Below are 20,416 nucleotides of genomic sequence, written 5' to 3'. Positions count from 1 at the left end.
ATATGTATTAAGATGGAAATAACATGAAAGTTAGGGGGAAATAAAAAGTGAAAGAGTCAAATGACAATTCATAGGACAGATAAGACAACACAGTATAAAAAAGAAAAAAAATCTTGAAAACCCCAAAGAAACATTTCTAGAATTGAAAGAAATGCATTTTAAACGCATTAAGTCACATGTGTGGAAAAATCCACATTTTTAAAAAAGCTTTAGCCAAAGGAATATAAAGTTACTCTATTTTCTGTTAAACTTTTTTTTTTTTTTTTTTTTTTAAAGCTTCAGTAAACAGATTTCTCCTATGTAAAACTTTCCATACTGGCTGTAAATACATAAGCATTCTGCACAAAAACTATAGTCAGTCTTAAACCTGCAATGTCTCTTCTTAGAATTTTGTGACTTGTTTTTCTTGTGACTTTGGTTTTTCTTCTAAGAAGTTCTTTAGAAGCTGCAGCTGTATCAAATTAGGATCTTTTTCTTCAGAAAGTAGCATTTAAAGAGCTACAAAGGAGGAAAAGCACATAAGCTTTAAGGGTAAATTTTCTTGTTGAGGATGAGATCTTCTTACTCCACCTCCAGAAGTATTTAGTGCACTTCTATAGGATCCAGAAGGGGGAGAATGGCTATAAACTTGTGTTTCATCCTTCAGTTTCATCTAAGTTTTTGAAAGACTTGACTTGAATTTTTGAAAGGTGTATTTGCAGTTAAAAGGAAAAAAAAAAATTCCAGGGGATAAAAGTACCTTCATTCCGAATAAAAGCAAAAACGGGTATGTTTTCTTTTAAATTCTTCTATCGTCAATTATTTACAAGTGGTCAGTAAATATTCCCTCTTGACCCAGAAGAACAAGCTCTGTGTAAGAAAGCTGTAATAATGCAACAATTCAGTTTATAAACAATGGCCACAAAAACACTTTACTGTTCAGCCTGAGAAATTGAATTTAACTGAATGAGCTTTCTAGATTTTTAGCTTTGTGTTCTTCCTATCAGAAGTTCTCCAAATTTTAATGAAAAGCAGTGGTACCAAAAAGAATTGGTTGCTTGACAACAGCAAACCATATGGCCACATGAGGATAAAGTAAATACTGGATAAAATTTTCAGAGGTCTCCAGACCAGGTTGAGTTTGCTTAAGACAAAGAGCCACTGATAAATGTTACACAGTGAAATCTGCATCTCCTAGTTCCCAAGAACTTTTCAAAGACATCATCTGGCTGTTTGACAAGCGTGGCTCAGTATTTTTTATCAAGTAGCTCAATAAAATAACTATGTGATCAGAAAAGAATTCAGGAAGAAAAAAAAACATTAAAATAATTAAGACTTAAAAAGAAAACAATACTAATTGTTGTATTTTTAAAATTTGTGTAGACTGATCACTTGAGAAATTAGAAGGGATTTTTAGGTGCTAATTTAGTATTAAAACTCATCATCATTGTGGTCATTTAAAAATTTGAGATGAGTGATGTTAAATGATTGTGTAAATTACAGCTGAAAAAGGGAGCGAGACAGTATCAATAATTTGGATTAATAGTAAGTTGGAATTACATGCCAACTGAAATTAAGAATGGAGAAATGAATGATACTGTATACCCCACAGTTTGAAATAAAAGAAAAATAAAAAAGGATGAAGCAGGGGAGTATCTTTTAAAATAAAAGCAAAACGTACCATTGGTTGGGTGTCGAGCAAATGAGATAGAAAACCTTTTAACAGCAGAACCGCGTGTGGCGTCTGAGAAAGAGAAAAACAGGTACCTGAAATTCGTAATAGCTACCAAAAGAAGGACACTTAAAAAAAGAGGGAAAAAACAAATATATAAGGAGGTTAGAATTAGGTGACATGCAGAAGGGAATGAGAGAGGGTACTGGTTAAAAGTAAAATGGCTTGAGGACAGAGGCAAAGTGTTTAATGAAATACACAAAAGAAAGAAAAGCAGGATGAGCCAGCAATTCTGTTAAGTCCATGTTTTACTGACGTAAGTAAATTTGTGGATATATGAAAAGAAGTTTTAAATAAATCAAAGGGTAATAAACACTCCTATTAATAGAAGGGACAAGCTTCCAGAAGCCTCCAAGGATAGTCCAAATATTAAAACTTAAGGTACATTAACAACAGTGAGAGGCTATCCAACTAGGGATTCTAAAATATTCTCATCATATGTTTGTTTTTATAAAAATATTGCCAAGTGTAGAAGTATATTTTCTTCTACTTATCTACATTCCATTCACTTTATTTTATTTTTATTAATATCAGTAAGTAAAATAAGGGATAATGATAAACAAAAGTTTAAAAGATCAAAGAAAGATTTATTCTTTCTAATATGGCTTATCAACTATCTAAAAGACCCAATACATGTAATGCAGCTCTAAACTTCACATTTGAACAAACTGTTTATTGAATAAGTACTGTATGTCTAACTACAATTAACTCTTTGATGAAACATGAATCCAAGCTATGGATAAGAGAGCACTGGTTGTCATTTAGGCAAAGGGTGCTAGGATTCCATTTGAGTTAGTCAGTGGGCTTAGGCTTGTCTTTGAGAAGTACTATATGCTCATGGGTGTGTGCATGGGTGTGGATATGAATCTGTGTGTGCATGTGTGCACATACCATCTATGCAGCCAGAAGAAGTCAGCTTTTTACGATGAGTACGAGCATAATCCTGTAGGTTAGGTGCGCTTGAAGAACCCCCGAGCACCGAGGTGCTAAACAGGCCCGCACAGTGAGACCCTGATGGGAGTTAGAGAAAATACATACACAACGGGTGTTCTTCCATTCACATTGGGAATTCATGCAGCATGCAATAACATGGCTCTTACCACACTTATCTGGCAGTGCCTTGAACAGGCTCACAATTCGCTTGTAATGTCAAGTTTAATATAATCACCACCACCATTTATCATATGTACAAATGAGGGTACTTAACACTGTATAAAATGTTGTCTTTGAGGAAAATAATATGCCTACACAATTAGACATATACATTTTAAAACTATTAAAAACACTACTATAGAAGTTAATTTAGGTTGATAAGGGATTCTGTCAATTTGCATTAACAGGTCATATAAAGAAATCTCTCTTCGCACAGATCTAGTCACAATAGATCAGCATTTTTGAATGTATGTCTGTAAATGAAGACTTTTTTCTGATACCCTTGAGTTAAGAATCATCAACATATGTTATGAAATAAAACAAAGCTTACTAATTTGTGAGAAGACCAGGTAAGAACAACTTCTTGTAGGTCATCCAGGCCTAAATCATCTTACACTTCTAATACTTGAATGACTTAAGATCTTAATTAATAAGACCCTATGAAACACATTATCAGCAAATAAAACACAGCCAATACAACTGATGCTTAGTTTGTAGTCAAAGTCTTCACACCCAAGTAAAACTTTTACCACTAGGTGAAGATTAAATAAATTTCTATCAAATACATTTTGATACATAAAGGAAGATCATGTGGGAATATTAAGTTACCAACACAAGCTATACGTAATTAACTAAAGATCTTCAAGTAAGTAGGCATCAACAAGCAGTTCATATACTTAGTATACAGAGCAAAGTACATATATAGTTGAAAATTACTTATTTATGCTTTTATTAAACCTATTTAGACAACTACTTACAGAAAATACTATGCCATTACCTCATATAGTTTACCAACAATGAGCTTAAAACCTGTAAGTTTAGCAAGATCTTTCTCGATGTTGCTTTGCAACATTATTTGCAAAGAACCAATTATGTTCTATAGGTCAAGAAAGAGTAACAACTATCTCTGTGCATTAGTTTTGCTTTGGTTTCTCTTAGGAAATAGTCAAAAGGAAAATTAATACACCAAGAAAGGGTTTAAAACACTCTTTACTAAGTAACTTAAAAACAACAACAACAACAACAACAATTTTTTAAAGTAGGCTTCACAATAGCACAGAGCCCAACGCGGGGCTTGAACTCATGACCCTGAGATCAAGACCTGAGCTGAGATCAAGAGTTGGATGCTTAATCCACTGAGCCACCCAGGCACCCCCCCTAATTTTTTTTTTTAATCAGAAAAGTAGAAGGTTCTGTTTGTATGCAATAGCGTATTCACAATTTTATCAAGTGGGAAAAATGAAGTTCCTTCCTAAATTAAAGCATTTTGGGATTTTAATTTATAGAATACAAGACTAAAAACTAGCATTGGCAATTGGACTAAGCAGTTTACATTATGGACATTTAAAAAAAATTATACATCAAAATTAAATGCTATTTCTTGTTCATTTTATCAAAACTTTATTGTATACTTTGAGTTGTACAACTCAACATTTTTGAATTAGTGTATGTTAAATAAAAATAAAGCATAGCATTTGGTCATGCTTTCGTCACTGAAGAGTTAGTTTTACATGTGTGCAAAATAGGGAGTTGAAGGTCTGGAATTCAATTTCCTTTAGACCACATACCTACAGTAGGGTTCTGCTTCTGTTCCACCAGAGTTCTTGGTGTTCGCAGATAATTAGCATTTTCAGATACAACCTGCACAAGGAAAGCAAAATAAATGAGGTAAAACAGTAAAATCAATTTAAAGTCCATACTTCATTTGCAGCCTGTTCCAGACAGACAAAGGTTAATAAGCTGTATGATAAATATTAGTAGAAATACATGAAACATGAAAGATCATGCAAGATCCCCTTCTGAAGGGAGTCCATTTCATATGAAGTCCTTGCAATGAAGTGGTGCAAAGCAGGCATTCAGAATGAAATATCATGTATGAAACAAGACAGATGAAAAGAAACAATTAATAGATTGATAAAATTTCACTCTCTCTTAAAAGAAGCCAAATGCCCACTTTTAAACAGCTCCTGTATTTGAAGGGGGGAAAAAACAATCACAAACAAAAGAAAAGACAGACAGAGACTGTTGAGGTCACCATACAATTACTGATCCATGCACGGGCTTTATCAGAGTAACCTTTAAATATTCACAGCCTTAATGGATACCATAATCCCTTTTCCTATAATCAAATGCATTATACTTCCAAAAGGAAATTGCTGAAATTCTCAAAAAAGTCATGTGTAACAGCATGGAAGTGTAAAACCTTCGACTATAAAACAAAACAAACCCCCAAACCCTAGTATTTTAAATTTCCAAATGTCATCACAGAAAGTCCTTCTGAAATCATTTAACTTTGGCCCACATTATTAATGGGCACCTATACATTATACCCTCTCATAAAGAGAGCATTAAAATATTACACAACTAAACCCCACGCTGTATATATCCCTTAAATTAGATACTTCCAGATAATGCAATAGTGAGGGAGAGAACAATCAGTATTACATAAGCCCTGCTAATTAACACAGGACCATGTAAATCTTGGATTTTAAAAAATGTTCAAACTCTCAGCAAATTCCAAATGGAGTCTAATATTTCAATTATGGGGGAAATGGTTACTGAATTTTCTTATCAAATTATGTAATTTTGTTTCTAAATGTTTTAAAGGACAACTATGCCAAAAAAATGATTTCTCTCCTTTAAAAAAATTTTTTTATTAACACTAAAAGTTCCAGGAGTATAAAACTTATTAACTTGTTAGTCCTGGATATTTAAAACCCTCCCAGTAAAAATCCTAAACACATGCAAGGTAAGTGGTTTCTTTCCCTCAAATATTGTCAGATATCACAAGCATTTGAAAATTAAAAATTAAAATACAGAAGGATTTACTCTGATGTTAAATATAAGGGATTAGATGTCCTCAAAGACAGCTATTTGTTGCTCTGAATGCAGGTAGAAAATTTTAATGAAGTAAAGTTTAAAAACCTGTTGCCATGAGCCAAAAATACTGGATGTGAAAGCCAATGATTTGGGGGAGACAGGGGAAGAAGTGATTTGTTCCCCTGATCTGCGTCTTCGACGCCCAGTACCCACACCACTGGTATAATGCAGCCAGGTACCAGTACCCTCTGGGCTAGACACACTCAGGGGGCTCTCTTCCTGGAAGTGAGAAAGGGGCAAAAAAAAAAAAAAAAAAAAAAAAAAAAAAAAAAAAAAAAAAAGCAGAGCATGCAAAGTTAGATACAACAGAGCCAAATGATCAGAAAGAAAAAAAAATACAGTTTGTTTGCATTTGTTTAACAATTTTTAAGAAACTATTAAACAGTAATTTGGGAGCCAAATAATTCAAATATTTGAGAAACTGACAGGAATGGCTTACAAATCTAATTGCATGTGACAACAACTGTAAGAATTACCTTATTATCTTAAATATACAAAATATCTATACTGCTTAATAGTTGTTCCTTGTCTCTTAAAACTGGAAAGATTTAACAATTTTCTGTCTTAGCAACTTATAAAATATGAAAGTATTGTTTAATTTGAGATATTAAAGACGTTTTGTGCTATACTAACCTTTTAACCCAAAGCACTAAAGAATTGTGCAAAGGGTTAAAGAGATTTCAATGTATGTAAGGTAGAAAAGAAAACCTGTCTGCCAGCCATATTAAAAAAAAAAAAAAAAAAAAAAAAAGAGGTAAGATGGATTCAAACTGCACTTGTTTCCACTTTCAAGTTATTTATTTGTTTACCCCCTCCAAAGATTATTCATAGAGTTCAATAGGCAAAACATGCAGCAAACATTCTCATTTACATGTTTGCATGTTCAGGTTTCAGACAGTGAGGACAGAGTAAAATCTACTTGCACAAAATGAAGAGAATAGTCTTTCTCTCTGTGTGTCTTTTGGAAGTACAAACTTCTGATATCCATGGAGATGGTGGACGCTGGAAAAAGTCTTCAAGGTTTTACTTGAATTATTTACCTTATGGAAGTAAAAGTTTAGCATGGCATAGAAATAATCTCTTGAAAGCAACTATTTAAGTATGAGAAAAAGGTTTATAAATGTGTTCTGCGTCTTAAGAATTAACAAAGGGCAGTAATTTTGTTGAAGATTTTATAAACATAAATGTGTTGCAAAATGGACTCCCAACACATTTGGCTCTATCAGTGTTATAACGTTTTTGGAGTGCAGGAGAAGGTTTAATGGTGAAATTTTGAACAATCTGATTAATTTGCAGATTGCTCTTACTCAACAACATCAAAATCACTGCCCTCACACAAATGGTAGTTTAGGTTATATTAATATGTCATTTCCCGATTTTTTTTAATTAAAGATACCTGAACATAACCCCAGGTTTCTCATTTTTAAATTAAGTATAGTAGAACATAATCCCAAATTCTACAGTTGTTAGTCATCCTCTTTCATAATTAACTTAGAATATCATAGAAATCCTAACTAGTACACAATTTTTATTATAAAATTATAACAATCTATTTTACTGATGGATGTTTTTCCTATTCATACTTGCCCAACTGGGTCACAGATATATTTGAAATTTGAGAATCCTAAAGCACTTATGTTTGCATAATTTGAGGCTATAGAAACGAGCATAATTCTTTTTTGTTGTTTATATTCTGACTCAACAACTGCTAAATAAATGTTATACCTAACTCTTAAGTCTTGGCATGTTTAAGTATCAACAAAAAATATTTTTCTAATTAAAAGTTTATGGTTGTTTCTATCTTACAATCTTGCTCTATGCTTTTACTTTAGCATTTAGACAACATTTATAAGCACTAATCTCAATCGTTGCTGGGGAGAATCATGCTACTGAGAACACAGATAACCCAAAATTAAGGTATTTAAAATATAAAAATATATACAGGTGTTAAATATTTACTTAACTAGCTAAATCCAACTCTTCAACTTTCCTCTTAAGTCTTCTTTTAGTAGTTATTTAAGTGTTATTCTATTAGAGAACATAAGAACTAGCTTTATTTAATTGTAGACAAAGGTAAACTTTCAACTATCTCTTCAAATTTTCAAATTCCTATACTGGTTTTTGCAATCAGGCTGACATTTTAGAAGTTCATATCTTTATTACAGTGTCACTGGAATCAGTTGTTGTTGAAGCATTTCTGGCAATACCTCTCTCCTTTCAGACAAAAACTATTCTCTGCTCATTACATCAAACTCTTAAAAAAGTTCTTTATTAGAATAACCTAAAGTGACAGGACAAAAAAAAAAAATAGATCCGCTCTTGGAAAGGTCTTATTTTACCATATCTGTTCAACTTGGTTACAAAAACTATACATAGAGCTCCAGATTCTTAAAACTAATCTCTTTTTTAATGGCCTCTATATTTTTAAAATATTTATTAGAAATATAGGCAAAGATAAAAATAAAAAAATCTGTCAGGGTCCCAAGTTCCATAATTAAAGCTGTATTTTCTTTTCTGGTTTATTAAAATATAGTTAGTTTATTTAATGAAAACATGCTCTGACACATATACTTACTTCATTTGTAGCCATCTTCCTAGATCTTGGAAGTGGAGACTTCCTGTGTATATGAATTGGCTCTGATACCATTGGTTTGAACAGTATCACAGCACGATCAACCTCATCTTTTTTAGAAGTATGTGGTTCCTCATCATTATCAATTTTAAAAGATCTCCTGCCTTCATTCTGTAGGCAAAGAATACAACATATAAAATTCAGATAAATTCTCTTCTGATGAACGAATTCAACCACCAGTTGGTGAAGTCAGTTGAAGTACATATACAAGTTTGTTTATTCAAATCAATCCATATTAATTGAATTTTTACAACAGCCTAGTACTATACTAGGTATCATGAGACAGATGACAGAGTACTCAACTTTAATAAAAACATATACTCCACAGAGAAATTAAACAGCTAAATGACAATATAAAGCCATCTAAAACAAAGTACTTAATTTTTATCAAATGCCAAAATAAATAAGAAATAATAACAAATGACAGTAATAACAGACATCAATTTTATTATATAGGAATGGCATCAGCATGAGCACAAACTAAAACAGCATTTTAATTTATAAATTTCAGAATATTTAAATTCTGTTCCAAATATTCCCAACACATGTGATGACTGCATACATAAATAATCATGCGATGACCTACTAAATATTTACTGGGTGTGCCAGGACACAGATGAATAAGATAAAGTCCCAGGTAAAAGATAAACAAATTAAAAAATTTTATACCAAATATATATCTATAATAGAAAAAGTAAATTGGGGCATAGTCATAACACTAAAACACATATTGTAAAGCAGTAACAATGAACAGACTAAAAGTAAATATAATTATATCAAAGAATCTCACAAACATAAGATTAGCAAAAAGAAGTCAAGCAGAAGTACCTAAAACCCCTCATCAAACTAAGGAGTATAGGAAATGAAGAGGAACTTCTTTCATTGGTTAAGGGATATCTAAAATCTTGACAACTGAGCCTGGGTGGCTCAGGTGGTTGAGCATCTGACTTTAGCTCAGGTCACGATCTAACGGCTTATGAGTTCGAGCCCTGCGTGGGGTTGTGCTTACAGCTCAGAGCCTGGAGCCTGCTTTGGATTCTGTGTCTCCCTCTCTCTCTGCCCCTCCCCTGCTCGTGCTTGCTCATTCTCTCTCTCTCTCTCTCTCTCTCTCTCTCTCTCTCTCTCAAAATAAATAAACATTAAAAAAAAGATCTTGACAAATCATCAGTTAATAAATCACTGAAATATTAGTGTGTCTACCATTACTAAATCTATTCAACACTGTACTGGACATTTGTCACAATTAATAGATATGATCATATACATAGGAAATCCAAATGACTCTATGGATAAACTACTAGAATGAATAATAGCATGTGGTGAGGCTGCTAGTTATAAAATCTTCATATAAAAATGAGTTAAAATTCAATTTGACAATAACAAACAAAGGAGAATTTGAATAAACCACTTATGATAGCATAAAAATACAAAGAACTAGGAACTAATCTGACAAAGATACAACACATGAAAAAAATCCCTTAATTGTATCAAAAAGATATAAAAATAGCTAAATAAATTCAGAGATATACCAAGTCCTTGTTATTGCCCTCAAATACTGTGTTATTGCCCTCAAAATTGATCTGGAGAATTTATGTAATCTCAATCAAAATCCCAAAAAGATCTCTTTGCAACATTGCTTTTTGCTTTAGCTTGAGAATGTCTAAGTGTTTAGTATCAACACTTCAATTCAACACCATACTGGTCCAAGCTAGTAGCACTTCATAAAAGCATATCCAAATGGCCAATAAACATATGAAAAGGTGCCAATCGTTACTGGTCATGAGGATAATGTAAATTTAAACCATGACAAGAAATCACTACATATCCCTCAAAATGGCTACATTAAAAAAAATATCTATTTATCTATGTCTATATCTATATCTATATCTATATCTATATCTATATCTATATCTATATCTATATCTGTATCTATATCATACCAGGGGCTGACAAAGATGGCAGTATCTTTAGAAAACTATTTGACTGTATTATCTCAAGCTGAACATATGCACACCCTATGACCTAGCAAGTTTACTCCTTGATGTATATCCAAAAGAAATGTGTACATATATTCACCAAAAGACTTGTACAAGAATGTTCATGAAAGCACTCATCTTCATAGCTTGAACTGGAAACAAATGATCAAAGTGGAATAGATGAACACATTGCACTATATTTACTTCTATTTATTGTTGCCATGTAATCCTATATGACAACAGAAACAACAGAATGGATGAAACTCATTAACATAATGAAAGAAAACCCACCCCACACCCCCAAAAAAGCATGTATTTTGTGATTTCATTTATAACAAGTTCAAAAATAGGCATAATTAAAACATGGTGCTAACTGTCTTGACAGGTATCTTTGGGGAGAAGACAGGGAGGCTATGACAGGGAGGGGCACAACTGGATCTTCTGGAATGATGATATTATTCTATCTATTACCTGGTTGGCTGTTTTATAATTGTGTTCATTTTGCAATACATCATTAAGCTATACACTTTGGATTTATCAATATGAGTTATAGTTTAGTAAAAAGTTTTAAATTTAATATATATTTAACTTTGTAAGATTACTCTAAGAATTAAAATACAGTAATTTGTGCCAAGTGCTTATTAGCACAATGTTTACCATGCAATAGTGCTCTGTGGGAGATGCAGGAGAGAAGCATCAAAGGAAAAGACTTCAAAAGGGAAAGGCTGGAGAAGGTGCAAGGCCTTAGGAAATGTTTACATACCTGAACTAGGCTGGCTAGACTCCTAAGCCTAGAGCCATTAACATTGTCCAGGGCTGGATCCTCCTTCACACCTGACCCTTCCTAGTGTTATAGCAACAATTAACTCGAAATTCAACCTTGAAAAGCTAAACCATTAGATTAATTAATACTTGCTTAGATGACTTTATGCACAATTATCCTAACAAAAAGCTTCATTCTGGAGTCGGGGGCCCTGGGGCCTCATTCCATCCAGTATGAGGACCTTTGCTTAACTGCACTTTATTTGTGCACTCATCTTTTGCGACAGGCCATACTCCCTGCAACAGTGCTCAAGTAATACAACCAAAACCCAAACCAAAACTATAGTTAAGCATTGTAAATAATGGCCTTAAAAATACAAAAAGTTTAGGGGCCCCGGGGTGGCTCAGTCGGTTAAGTGTCAGACTTGGGCTCAGATCATGATCTCCTGGCTTGTGAGTTCGAGCCCCACACTGGGTTCTGTGTTAACAGCTCAGAGCCTGGAGCCTGCTTGGATTCTGTGTCTCCCTCTCTCTCTGCCCCTACCCAGCTCGAGCTCTGTTTCTGTCTCTGTCACTGTCTCTCTCTCAAAAATGAATAACATCAAAAAAATTTTGAAAAAAAATACAAAAAAATCTAAATAAAACATAAAATTCTAGTATGCTCAGAAATGTTGTCCTCCCAGGGTGCCTGGGTGGCTCAGTTGGTTAAGTCTTCAACTTCTGATTTCGGCTCAGGTCATGATCTCACAGTATATAACCAAGCCCTGAGAATTTCATCTTTATTACCTCTCTTGAAGCTGGTCTATATCCATAGCCTGATGGTAAATTTTTGTCTTCTTCGCATCCTTTAGCTCCAGGACTAAAATGTAATTCAACATGAAAGCGTTCCTCTGAGGAAAGATCCTAAAAAATATTATAGAACATTTTCAAAATGAGAAATGTCAGGCTATTTATTTACCTATGGTAATACACCCAAATCAAGAACTCTTTTTACCTTGTTAGGATCCTCATAAAGCATGATAACAATCTGAGTCATATAATTGAGTTCATTGACAACATTTAAGTAATCCATAGCCCGTTTCCACTGTTCATCCTTCGATTCCTAAACAAAAGGTATATGGTAAGCATTTTCTCCTACTGCTTTACTTGAAAGTCACTCTATTTTCATTATGGTAGTTATTTAATCTTGAGTGATACCATACAAATAAGGTAAATAAGTATATGCTCAACCTCTCAAAATAACTCCACTATCTTTAAGTCTTGATAAATTACTTATGTTTAGGTAAATTATTTTAAAAATCTGTTATGGCATTCTTAGAAAGTCTAGTGGTAACTTTTTTTAAATTTTTTTTTTCTTCAACGTTTTATTTATTTTTGGGACAGAGAGAGACAGAGCATGAACGGGGGAGGGGCAGAGAGAGAGGGAGACACAGAATCGGAAACAGGCTCCAGGCTCTGAGCCATCAGCCCAGAGCCTGACGCGGGGCTCGAACTCAGGGACCGCGAGATCGTGACCTGGCTGAAGTTGGACGCTTAACCGACTGCGCCACCCAGGCGCCCCTTGGTAACTTTTTTTAATAGCTTCTAGAATTTAAAAATTAAAAATCTCTTGAAATACAAACCCACAACTGAATTCTGAGGGTAAGGAGCAGTGAGTTGTTAACCTGAAGTTCCAAAGTACCTAATGTAGTATCATGCTTCGTAAACTGAATACTATCGTCTAAGAATAGAGCTATTTTTCCACCATCAAATAGTGCATGTATGTATTACATGCCTATCAGTAAATATGCCTTGTTACACTGCAGTGGTATTTAAAATAATCAGCAGGAGGTGGCACATGTAGGTTCCATTAATCTTACCATCTCCTTCATCGCTCCTCCACCTTCATTTAGATAATCATGGTCTTTAAACATCTAATCACAGAGCATCAGAACTGAAAGGGATCCTAGAGAACATGAACTACAAACATTCTAAGTAGAAAATTCTATCTGAGAAGGTTAAACTAGTCAAGGTACAAAGTCTACAGTCAATAGTCAATAGGGTCCACATCACAGAAAACACTCTTCCACGTCATAAACTTTAGAAATAAAGGCATACAACAATTTTTTGCATATAGTAAGAGTATTCAGTATTTTGCACTTCAGTATAAAATGTGCATTGTTTTAAGAAATGAAATTTGATATACAAAAGCCCAACTTATAACACCACATGTTAATTGCATATTAAAAAAACCCAGAAAACAAAACTAGCATGTATTTCCTTTTCAAATTTAGACACTCAACATCCCTGAGGAAGCATGCCCCTTTTCAAGTTTATGGAAGAGTAAAATTAAATATACATCATATAATTTGTATTCTTCCATGTGTGCTTAGCATCATTGTAACAAATGGCTATCCACACCTCTAAATGCTGTAATGCCAAGCTATCAAAGCTGCTACTCTTAACCTAAGCAATACTCCAGAGAAACAACTGCATCTGTGTGTTTGTGAGTGTATTTGCGGAAGGTATATGTGCAAAGATATATACATTTTTTTCAAAATTAATAAAGAAAAATATAAGTTAGTATAACATTTCTGAGTTATACTAAATGAGAATTACTATAAATGAAGGGTTTAAATTAAATACTAAAAATTTTCAATAGGTTCATGATCCTACATTATGAATAAGAACATCATCTAATAATATCTAATTCAGTATTGTAGGTATAGGTTCTGCTAGGTCAGTGCTAATGAAGAGATGAAATTAAATAATATTTAGTAGCACTTTTATATTTATATACATTATATATAGTACTATATATCTTTATATACTATACATATTGTATATATAATAATATATATCTATATATATATACTATGTGTAGTATGTATATAATATATATAGCACTATATATACTACATATTTAGTATATTTAGCATATATTTAGTAACTTCCTGAATATAGTCAGTATGCAAAAATCCATAAAAACCTTTTTTTTAAAAAATTAAGTCTCATTCAATATAGTCCCTGAAATCTTGTTTACAATATTGTTTCCTTAACAAACACCTTTAAAAAAAAAAATCTATTATGGAGAGCTAGATTTTACCGAGTTCACACTGAAAAATCTACAATTTCAAAATCTACAATTTCAAGGTTTTAAGTATATTAGTTACAGGGTCTTATAAAGATATTATGACCTGGGACAATGATTTATAGTTCAAATAAATTAATTTTTTTTAATTAGCAAATGGGACATCATATTGATATTATAGACTTTACATGTATTTACTAATGTGAAAAATACTTTTTTTTTTCGAAATCTGGAAGCAGAGTTTTAAAAGAATGGTGTTCAGTTTCTGTTTTACAAATGCAGCCGAGCGTGAGACATACTCAACGAGCTCTAGTGTATTGCCACCACCCTAGTCCAAATTACATCATCTTTTTTAGATCACTGCCATAGCTTCCTAACTGGTTTCTTCATATCTACTCCAGCCTATCTGCTGTCCACACAGCAACCAAAGCCATTTACTTCCCTGCTTAAAAATGGCTTCCTAATCCCTTTAGGATTCCCAAAGCACTGGCTCTTCATCCTTATTTGTTGCCATTTTCTCCATTGCTCACTATTATGCTCCATAGCCTTGTTCTATTGGTTCCTACATGTTCCATGCTTCATCCCCTAAGTAAATGTAAGAGAGTAAAAAATGAACCATGTAAGAGACGTAGTTCTCTCCCCCAAAAACAATTCCATCATTACTACTGGATATATGAATTCTTGCCTTGCTAATTAAGGGTCATTTTTTCCCCCAACTATTTCATTTATTAAAGCTGCAAGGGATGTCACTTGGCTATTCCTTAGGGACCAACAAGAAACCAAAACAAGAGGGAAGAACATATGAATTAGAAAACATGATTCGAACAGAACACTGAAATAACTTCAGGGTTACTTTAATATTAGTTATTCATCAAGGCTAATAACAAAATTAAGAATCAAGAGACATAAAAACAAATCTTCATTATACATCTAATTTCTCTTTACTAAAAAAGTAGGAAAACAAGACTGGATTTTCTTTTAAGGACCGACCATTTTGTTAACAGATGAGTATAGATGTATACATCAATATATATACCAATGTCAAATTTAGGATGTAATAGAATAAGAAAATTAAAGGAAAATTCTTATTTGTTGCTATTTCACAGATGATGCAAAAATATTTTTGATATATAACAGGGTGACATTGTATTTTGGATAATCTATGGTTTGGGTATACTGAGAAACAAAGAAGATATTAAAATTTTTAAGTCTCTTTGGTACATTATCACTTCCATTGTCAATCCCTACAATGTCATTTTTTTTATCTTTTCAAATGCAAAATCTCTGGGAATCTTATTACCAGCCACTACTTTACTGTCATTAATATGTTGGCTTAACTCTGTACCTTTAACTCACATCTGTGTCCTCACATATGAACATATTCAAGCTGTCTAAAACTAAACTTACTACTTTCTTTCTAAGACCTGATCCTCTCTGTAGGTGTTACTTTTATCAGTGAATGGGTAGGAATATCTACCAATTTACCCATATTAGAGATATGGGAATCTTTCTCAGTTCTCTTCTCTTTCTTACCCTTCATACCTGTGAGCACTGGAAGGCTCTCAAGGAGAGCATTAGTGAAAGCTTAATGGGCCGTGAAAAGGTTGTTGGTGAGGGATTATAGAAAGAAAAATGTATCTGGAAGGTATAAGAAAAAGAACTCTTGCTATGTAGTGGCATAAAGTGTAAAAACACTAGCCTGTAGATGGTGGAAAATAAAAAGTATATCTAATGAGCTAGCTATGGAGATTTCTAGGAAAAGTACTGAACATGTCATCAAGATTCTTCTCACTGCCTGTGACAGGAGACAGCTAAGCTGCAGGGAAATTGTCAATTACAAAGAAGCCAAGACTTTAAAAAAAAAAAACACACCAAAAAAACTGTTCCTCATTCCAAGCCTTTTTAGGGAACAAACAATGCTGTAATTAAAAGATGGCTTTCAGGAAGAAAGGGTACACAGGAATCCGCCATGAAAACGATGTGATTGCAAAATCACTTGTTAAGACCTCAAATCCTCCAAAGAAACAGAAGACTTCCTCAAGATCTTAGGAATATGTTTTTAGGATGCTCAGAATTAAATAATAAGGATTGCTGAGTGCCATCCCTTAATAACCACAGAGGGAACCCAAGGTAGAAAGGGCTTATCCTTAAGAGATCTTTGGGTATGATTTATTTAGTACAATGTATATCAAATTACTCCAGTATGATAGAACCCTAATTAAAGAATGGGCAACATGTACCTAGGTAGATTTCAAAATTGCTATGACCAATGACTACAGTATACCTTCTGTTTTACCCTCTCTTGAAAAGTTTATCTACTATAGTTATCTCATGCCTAACTCACCACTGTATAATGGGTATTTGAAGGACAGATAATTGGTCTCTTCAGTGCATAGGTCTTTAAGACTGAATGCTTTTGAGCACTCAAGGAGTTGTGTCCAAGGAGCCCCATCTACATCTGGACTTGACTTAGATGAAGAAGCCTGGGATGCCAAGTTTATAATTAAATAGGATAGTATGGGTATTACTGGGTAAAAGGTTAAGTGAATTTTGAATATGGGAGAAATATGGATTGTGTGGTCAAGATGAGACATATTCTCATCGGATAATATGACAGTGACACTCCACTCATGCAGTAAGGTGGATCTATCTCCCCACCTCTTGAACCTGGATGAACCTCTGTGATTGCCTCAATCAATACAGCTCAGTATAAGTGATGTTATGTGACTTTGTAAGTTAGGTCATAAAAATGTCTTGCACTTGCACCTTGGTCCATTATGAAACTAAATCTTGGAACTCAGCTACCATGTTTGGAGGAAGCAGGTCACATGAAGAGGCCAGAGGTAAGTATTGTGGTCAAGAACTCAAGCTGAAGTTCTAGCTGACATACAGCATCAAGCACCAGACATGAGGAAAGCTTTAGATGATTCAAACCCCAGTCACTGTCTAACTACAACCTCATGAGAGACCCAAAGCGAAACTGCCTAAGTATATCAGTCAATCCTTTAAGCTGTGAGATAAAAATGTGATTGTTTTAAGCTAAACTTTGGTATGATTCATTACTAACAGTAGATGAGAGGAGCAATATCCAAACAAACACCAAGTTCTTTCTAACCCCTAAATAACTCAAATTTATCAGCTTCTCTTTATCTTATTACCACCAGCCTATAACATCATCTAAAATATTTTGCATTTGGGGCACCTGGGTGGCTCAGTTGGTTAAGCGGCCGACTTCGGCTCAGGTCATGATCTTGCGGTCTGTGAGTTCGAGCCCTGCGTCGGGCTCTGTGTTGACAGCTCAGAGCCTGGAGACTGTTTCAGATTCTGTGTCTCCCTCTCTCTGACCCTCCCCCGTTCATGCTCTGTCTCTCTCTGTCTCAAAAATGAATAAACGTTAAAAAAAATTTTTTTTTAAATATTTTGCATTATTGTTTGTTTAAATTAATCTTCTCCAAAGGGAAGGGAACATGTCTTTATTCCCAACATCTATCACAGTGCTTGGAATATAGTAGACCCTTGACAAATGATGGCAAATGATCAACTGTTGAAACTGCACAGTAAAGACTGGTGTTAGTGATTTGATTAGAAATTCACAGAACCATATTTGTTAAGTAGATTGGAATAACTTACTTTACTTACATTGCATAAGGCACCATAGCGAAGAATAGATAGTAAAGAATGTACATGACTTTCACTGGTAAAATATAACCTGGTACGGACATGACGTTCAGGAGACAGAACACCTCTGGAATACCTGAAGTTAGTAGCAGACAGTATTAGAATATAAGCATACGTCAAAACTCATTAAGTACTGACATTATTTTGTAAAATGGAACTTAATCTTACTAGAAGTCAAAGACCACAATAAGTAAATCTATCAGTCTTCCAACCACAAGGAGGAGTTACCTTAGTAGATATTCCTCTAAATGAAGATTAACTAGAACTAACGAGAAGTCCTGAGATTAGTCAAAATAAAAGTTAACATTAGTCAAGTTCACTGCAAATAATTTGGTCATTTTAGCTCCTCTATTAGCAATGACAAATGTCTTAGCACTAAGGAAGTTCACAGACATTTATGGTGCTGAATGGGGTACACATTGATGATCCCATGTGAATGATGACACATATCACCTTTTCCTGTTCACCTCAGTTTTTCCTCAATTTGGAGACTTAAAGAACCTTGGTTGGAAGTTAACTGTTAGGAATATCTAGGTAATCCTTATTTCCATAGTGCGCTAAGTGACACATTCCTGATTTCTTCATAGGAACATTAGAGTTGAAGTATGGAAAAACAGATGCCTACAGATTTAAATACCAGTACAGTCTCTTACACAGGGTGGAGTTTATTTACAGTGTCATCATCTTGTGTCCTCTGAAGGTCTGAGCGAATTTTTCTAACTAGAGGAGTACAGTAGCCTTTGGCAATCTCCAGTTTTTCAGCTTTAGTTATACCATATTCCTGAGCAGAAAATACATGATATTAGAAAAAGGGTATAATGACAAAGCACTCTAACAAATGCACTGCTAAAACATTCTAGTAACAGACAAAATATTTCTATTAAGCTTTTTTTTTTAATATTACACAATTCCTAGTTTACATTTTTTGCAACTGCAAGGATACTATTCCTACAACTATTAAGTATAATGGGAAAATTTTTTTTGGTAGAACTGAAAAAGCAAGTGATTTCTTAAAAGGGAAGGATGAATGGATGAATGTAATCTTTATGGACAGTAGCTCAACTCAATCATAAAGTTTTCAATGAAGAAATAACCCTAAAAGAAAGATGGATTAACGACATAAACACTAAAGCACAGAACAACAATCAATAACCCTATGAAAAGAAACATAAATGAAACCATGAGATTTGATTTAAATGTCCAAGATGAAAAAGGCTAAACAATTATTTAAAAGCCTTTGGCTAATACTTTTAAAGACTTACCTAGTGGTGAGCAAGAAATGTCATGAAATTGTCAAATTTAATGATGCCTATAATAATGAGTTAATTAAATTTACAATGAGGAATTACGATATGAAATGTTAAGAGAACATATTCATAATTGTAATAAAAATGAGATCAAAGAGGTAGATTTAAAAATGACCTGATGTGTGAAGAGAAAAAGCTGTGACAGCTGTGTAGATGGAAAGAGGGAGAAAGCAGAAAAGTGGAGTGGGAGGGACAGAGACAGAAAGGAGAGAAGAGAGAAGGAGGGAAGAAACAGGCATACTATCTCTCTCCAAGCTCATTCAGTATATCTGAATTTAAAGGCTACTTCCTGCTATCAGGAACTTCCCAGATAGCAAAAATTCTTTATGGATAACAGATCTGAAAAGTGCCAAATAAAGAAGAGGTTGATTGATTACAGATGGAAGGCCTATGAAAATACTTCTTGGTGTCATTTATCTTAAACTAAAGCTTCATTGGTTCAATAATCTTACCAACATAGGTGACTGTGAATTGGGTATGCAAAAAACAGGTATGTATACATATAATTGTGTATATGTGAACAAAAGGAAAATATTGGCATTAAAAATCATCAGGGGAGGGGTGCCTTAGTGGCTCAGTCGGTTAAGCATCCGACTTTGGCTCAGGTAACAATCTTGCTGTCATGGGTTTGAGCCCCATATTGCGCTCTGTGCTGACAGCTTAGAGCCTGGAACCTGCTTTGGATTCTGTGTGTGTCTCTCTCTCCTCCCCTGTTCACAGTCTGTCTCTCATTCTTTCTGAAAAATAAACATTAAAAAAAATTTTTTTTGTTGTATGAAAACCAATTTGACAATTTCATATATTAAAAAAATAATAAAATAAAAATTAAAAAAAAATCATCAGGGGGAAATTGTGTGTGTGTGTGTGTGTGTGTGTGTGTGTGTGTGTGTGTTGTTACCAAGGTATGAATAAACAGGTAGTCTTCTACACCGTTTAACTGGAAGAAAACTGGTAAAAGATTTCTGGAGCTACAGAAATAGTCTTGAGTGCATGCGAAGATGTTTAAAGAGAGCAAAATAAAAGATATCATATTCCCAAATATGAAAAAATCGTTACATAATTATTACATCATACCATTTAGCTATTAGAAATAACGATGTACATATAGGTTTAATAAAATGAAAGAAGTTCTTCGTTCTAAGTGAAGAGACAAAAATCAGGTTGTAAAATAGTATGGCTCTCCTGGTTCCCTTTTGCAAAGAATACATTTGTTATATGTATGAATTTATGAGAAAAACTGTATCTTCA

At 33.7% G+C, this 20,416-nt stretch overlaps 1 protein-coding gene across 24 annotated transcripts in view; it reads right to left on the bottom strand.

Annotated features, from left to right (window-relative positions):
- The window catches only part of PPIP5K2 (diphosphoinositol pentakisphosphate kinase 2), a 71,324-nt gene that overhangs the window by 13,642 nt on the left and 37,266 nt on the right, over positions 1–20,416 (bottom strand). For 4 of the 24 annotated variants that reach the window (XM_045034229.1, XM_011284879.4, XM_045034246.1 and 1 more), the window contains exons 20-28: positions 18,515–18,642; positions 17,823–17,937; positions 12,108–12,215; positions 11,900–12,016; positions 8,319–8,486; positions 5,789–5,962; positions 4,432–4,504; positions 2,603–2,722; positions 1,661–1,723 (exon numbers count right to left, since the gene is read on the bottom strand). In XM_045034229.1, the coding sequence (XP_044890164.1) occupies positions 1,661–1,723; positions 2,603–2,722; positions 4,432–4,504; positions 5,789–5,962; positions 8,319–8,486; positions 11,900–12,016; positions 12,108–12,215; positions 17,823–17,937; positions 18,515–18,642 (1,066 nt within the window). Of the gene's footprint in view, positions 1–244; positions 863–1,660; positions 1,724–2,602; positions 2,723–4,431; positions 4,505–5,788; positions 5,963–6,666; positions 6,784–8,318; positions 8,487–11,114; positions 11,196–11,899; positions 12,017–12,107; positions 12,216–17,822; positions 17,938–18,514; positions 18,643–20,416 lie in introns of those variants that run through there. The other 20 variants (XM_045034260.1, XM_045034197.1, XM_045034194.1 and 17 more) reach the window with 13 other exon arrangements.

This window comes from Felis catus, chromosome A1 (assembly GCF_018350175.1).
Source record: "Felis catus isolate Fca126 chromosome A1, F.catus_Fca126_mat1.0, whole genome shotgun sequence".
Classification (NCBI taxonomy): Eukaryota; Metazoa; Chordata; class Mammalia; order Carnivora; family Felidae; genus Felis; species Felis catus.
Note: the sequence above shows the minus strand (reverse complement) of the source record. Positions and strands in the feature narration are given on the sequence as shown.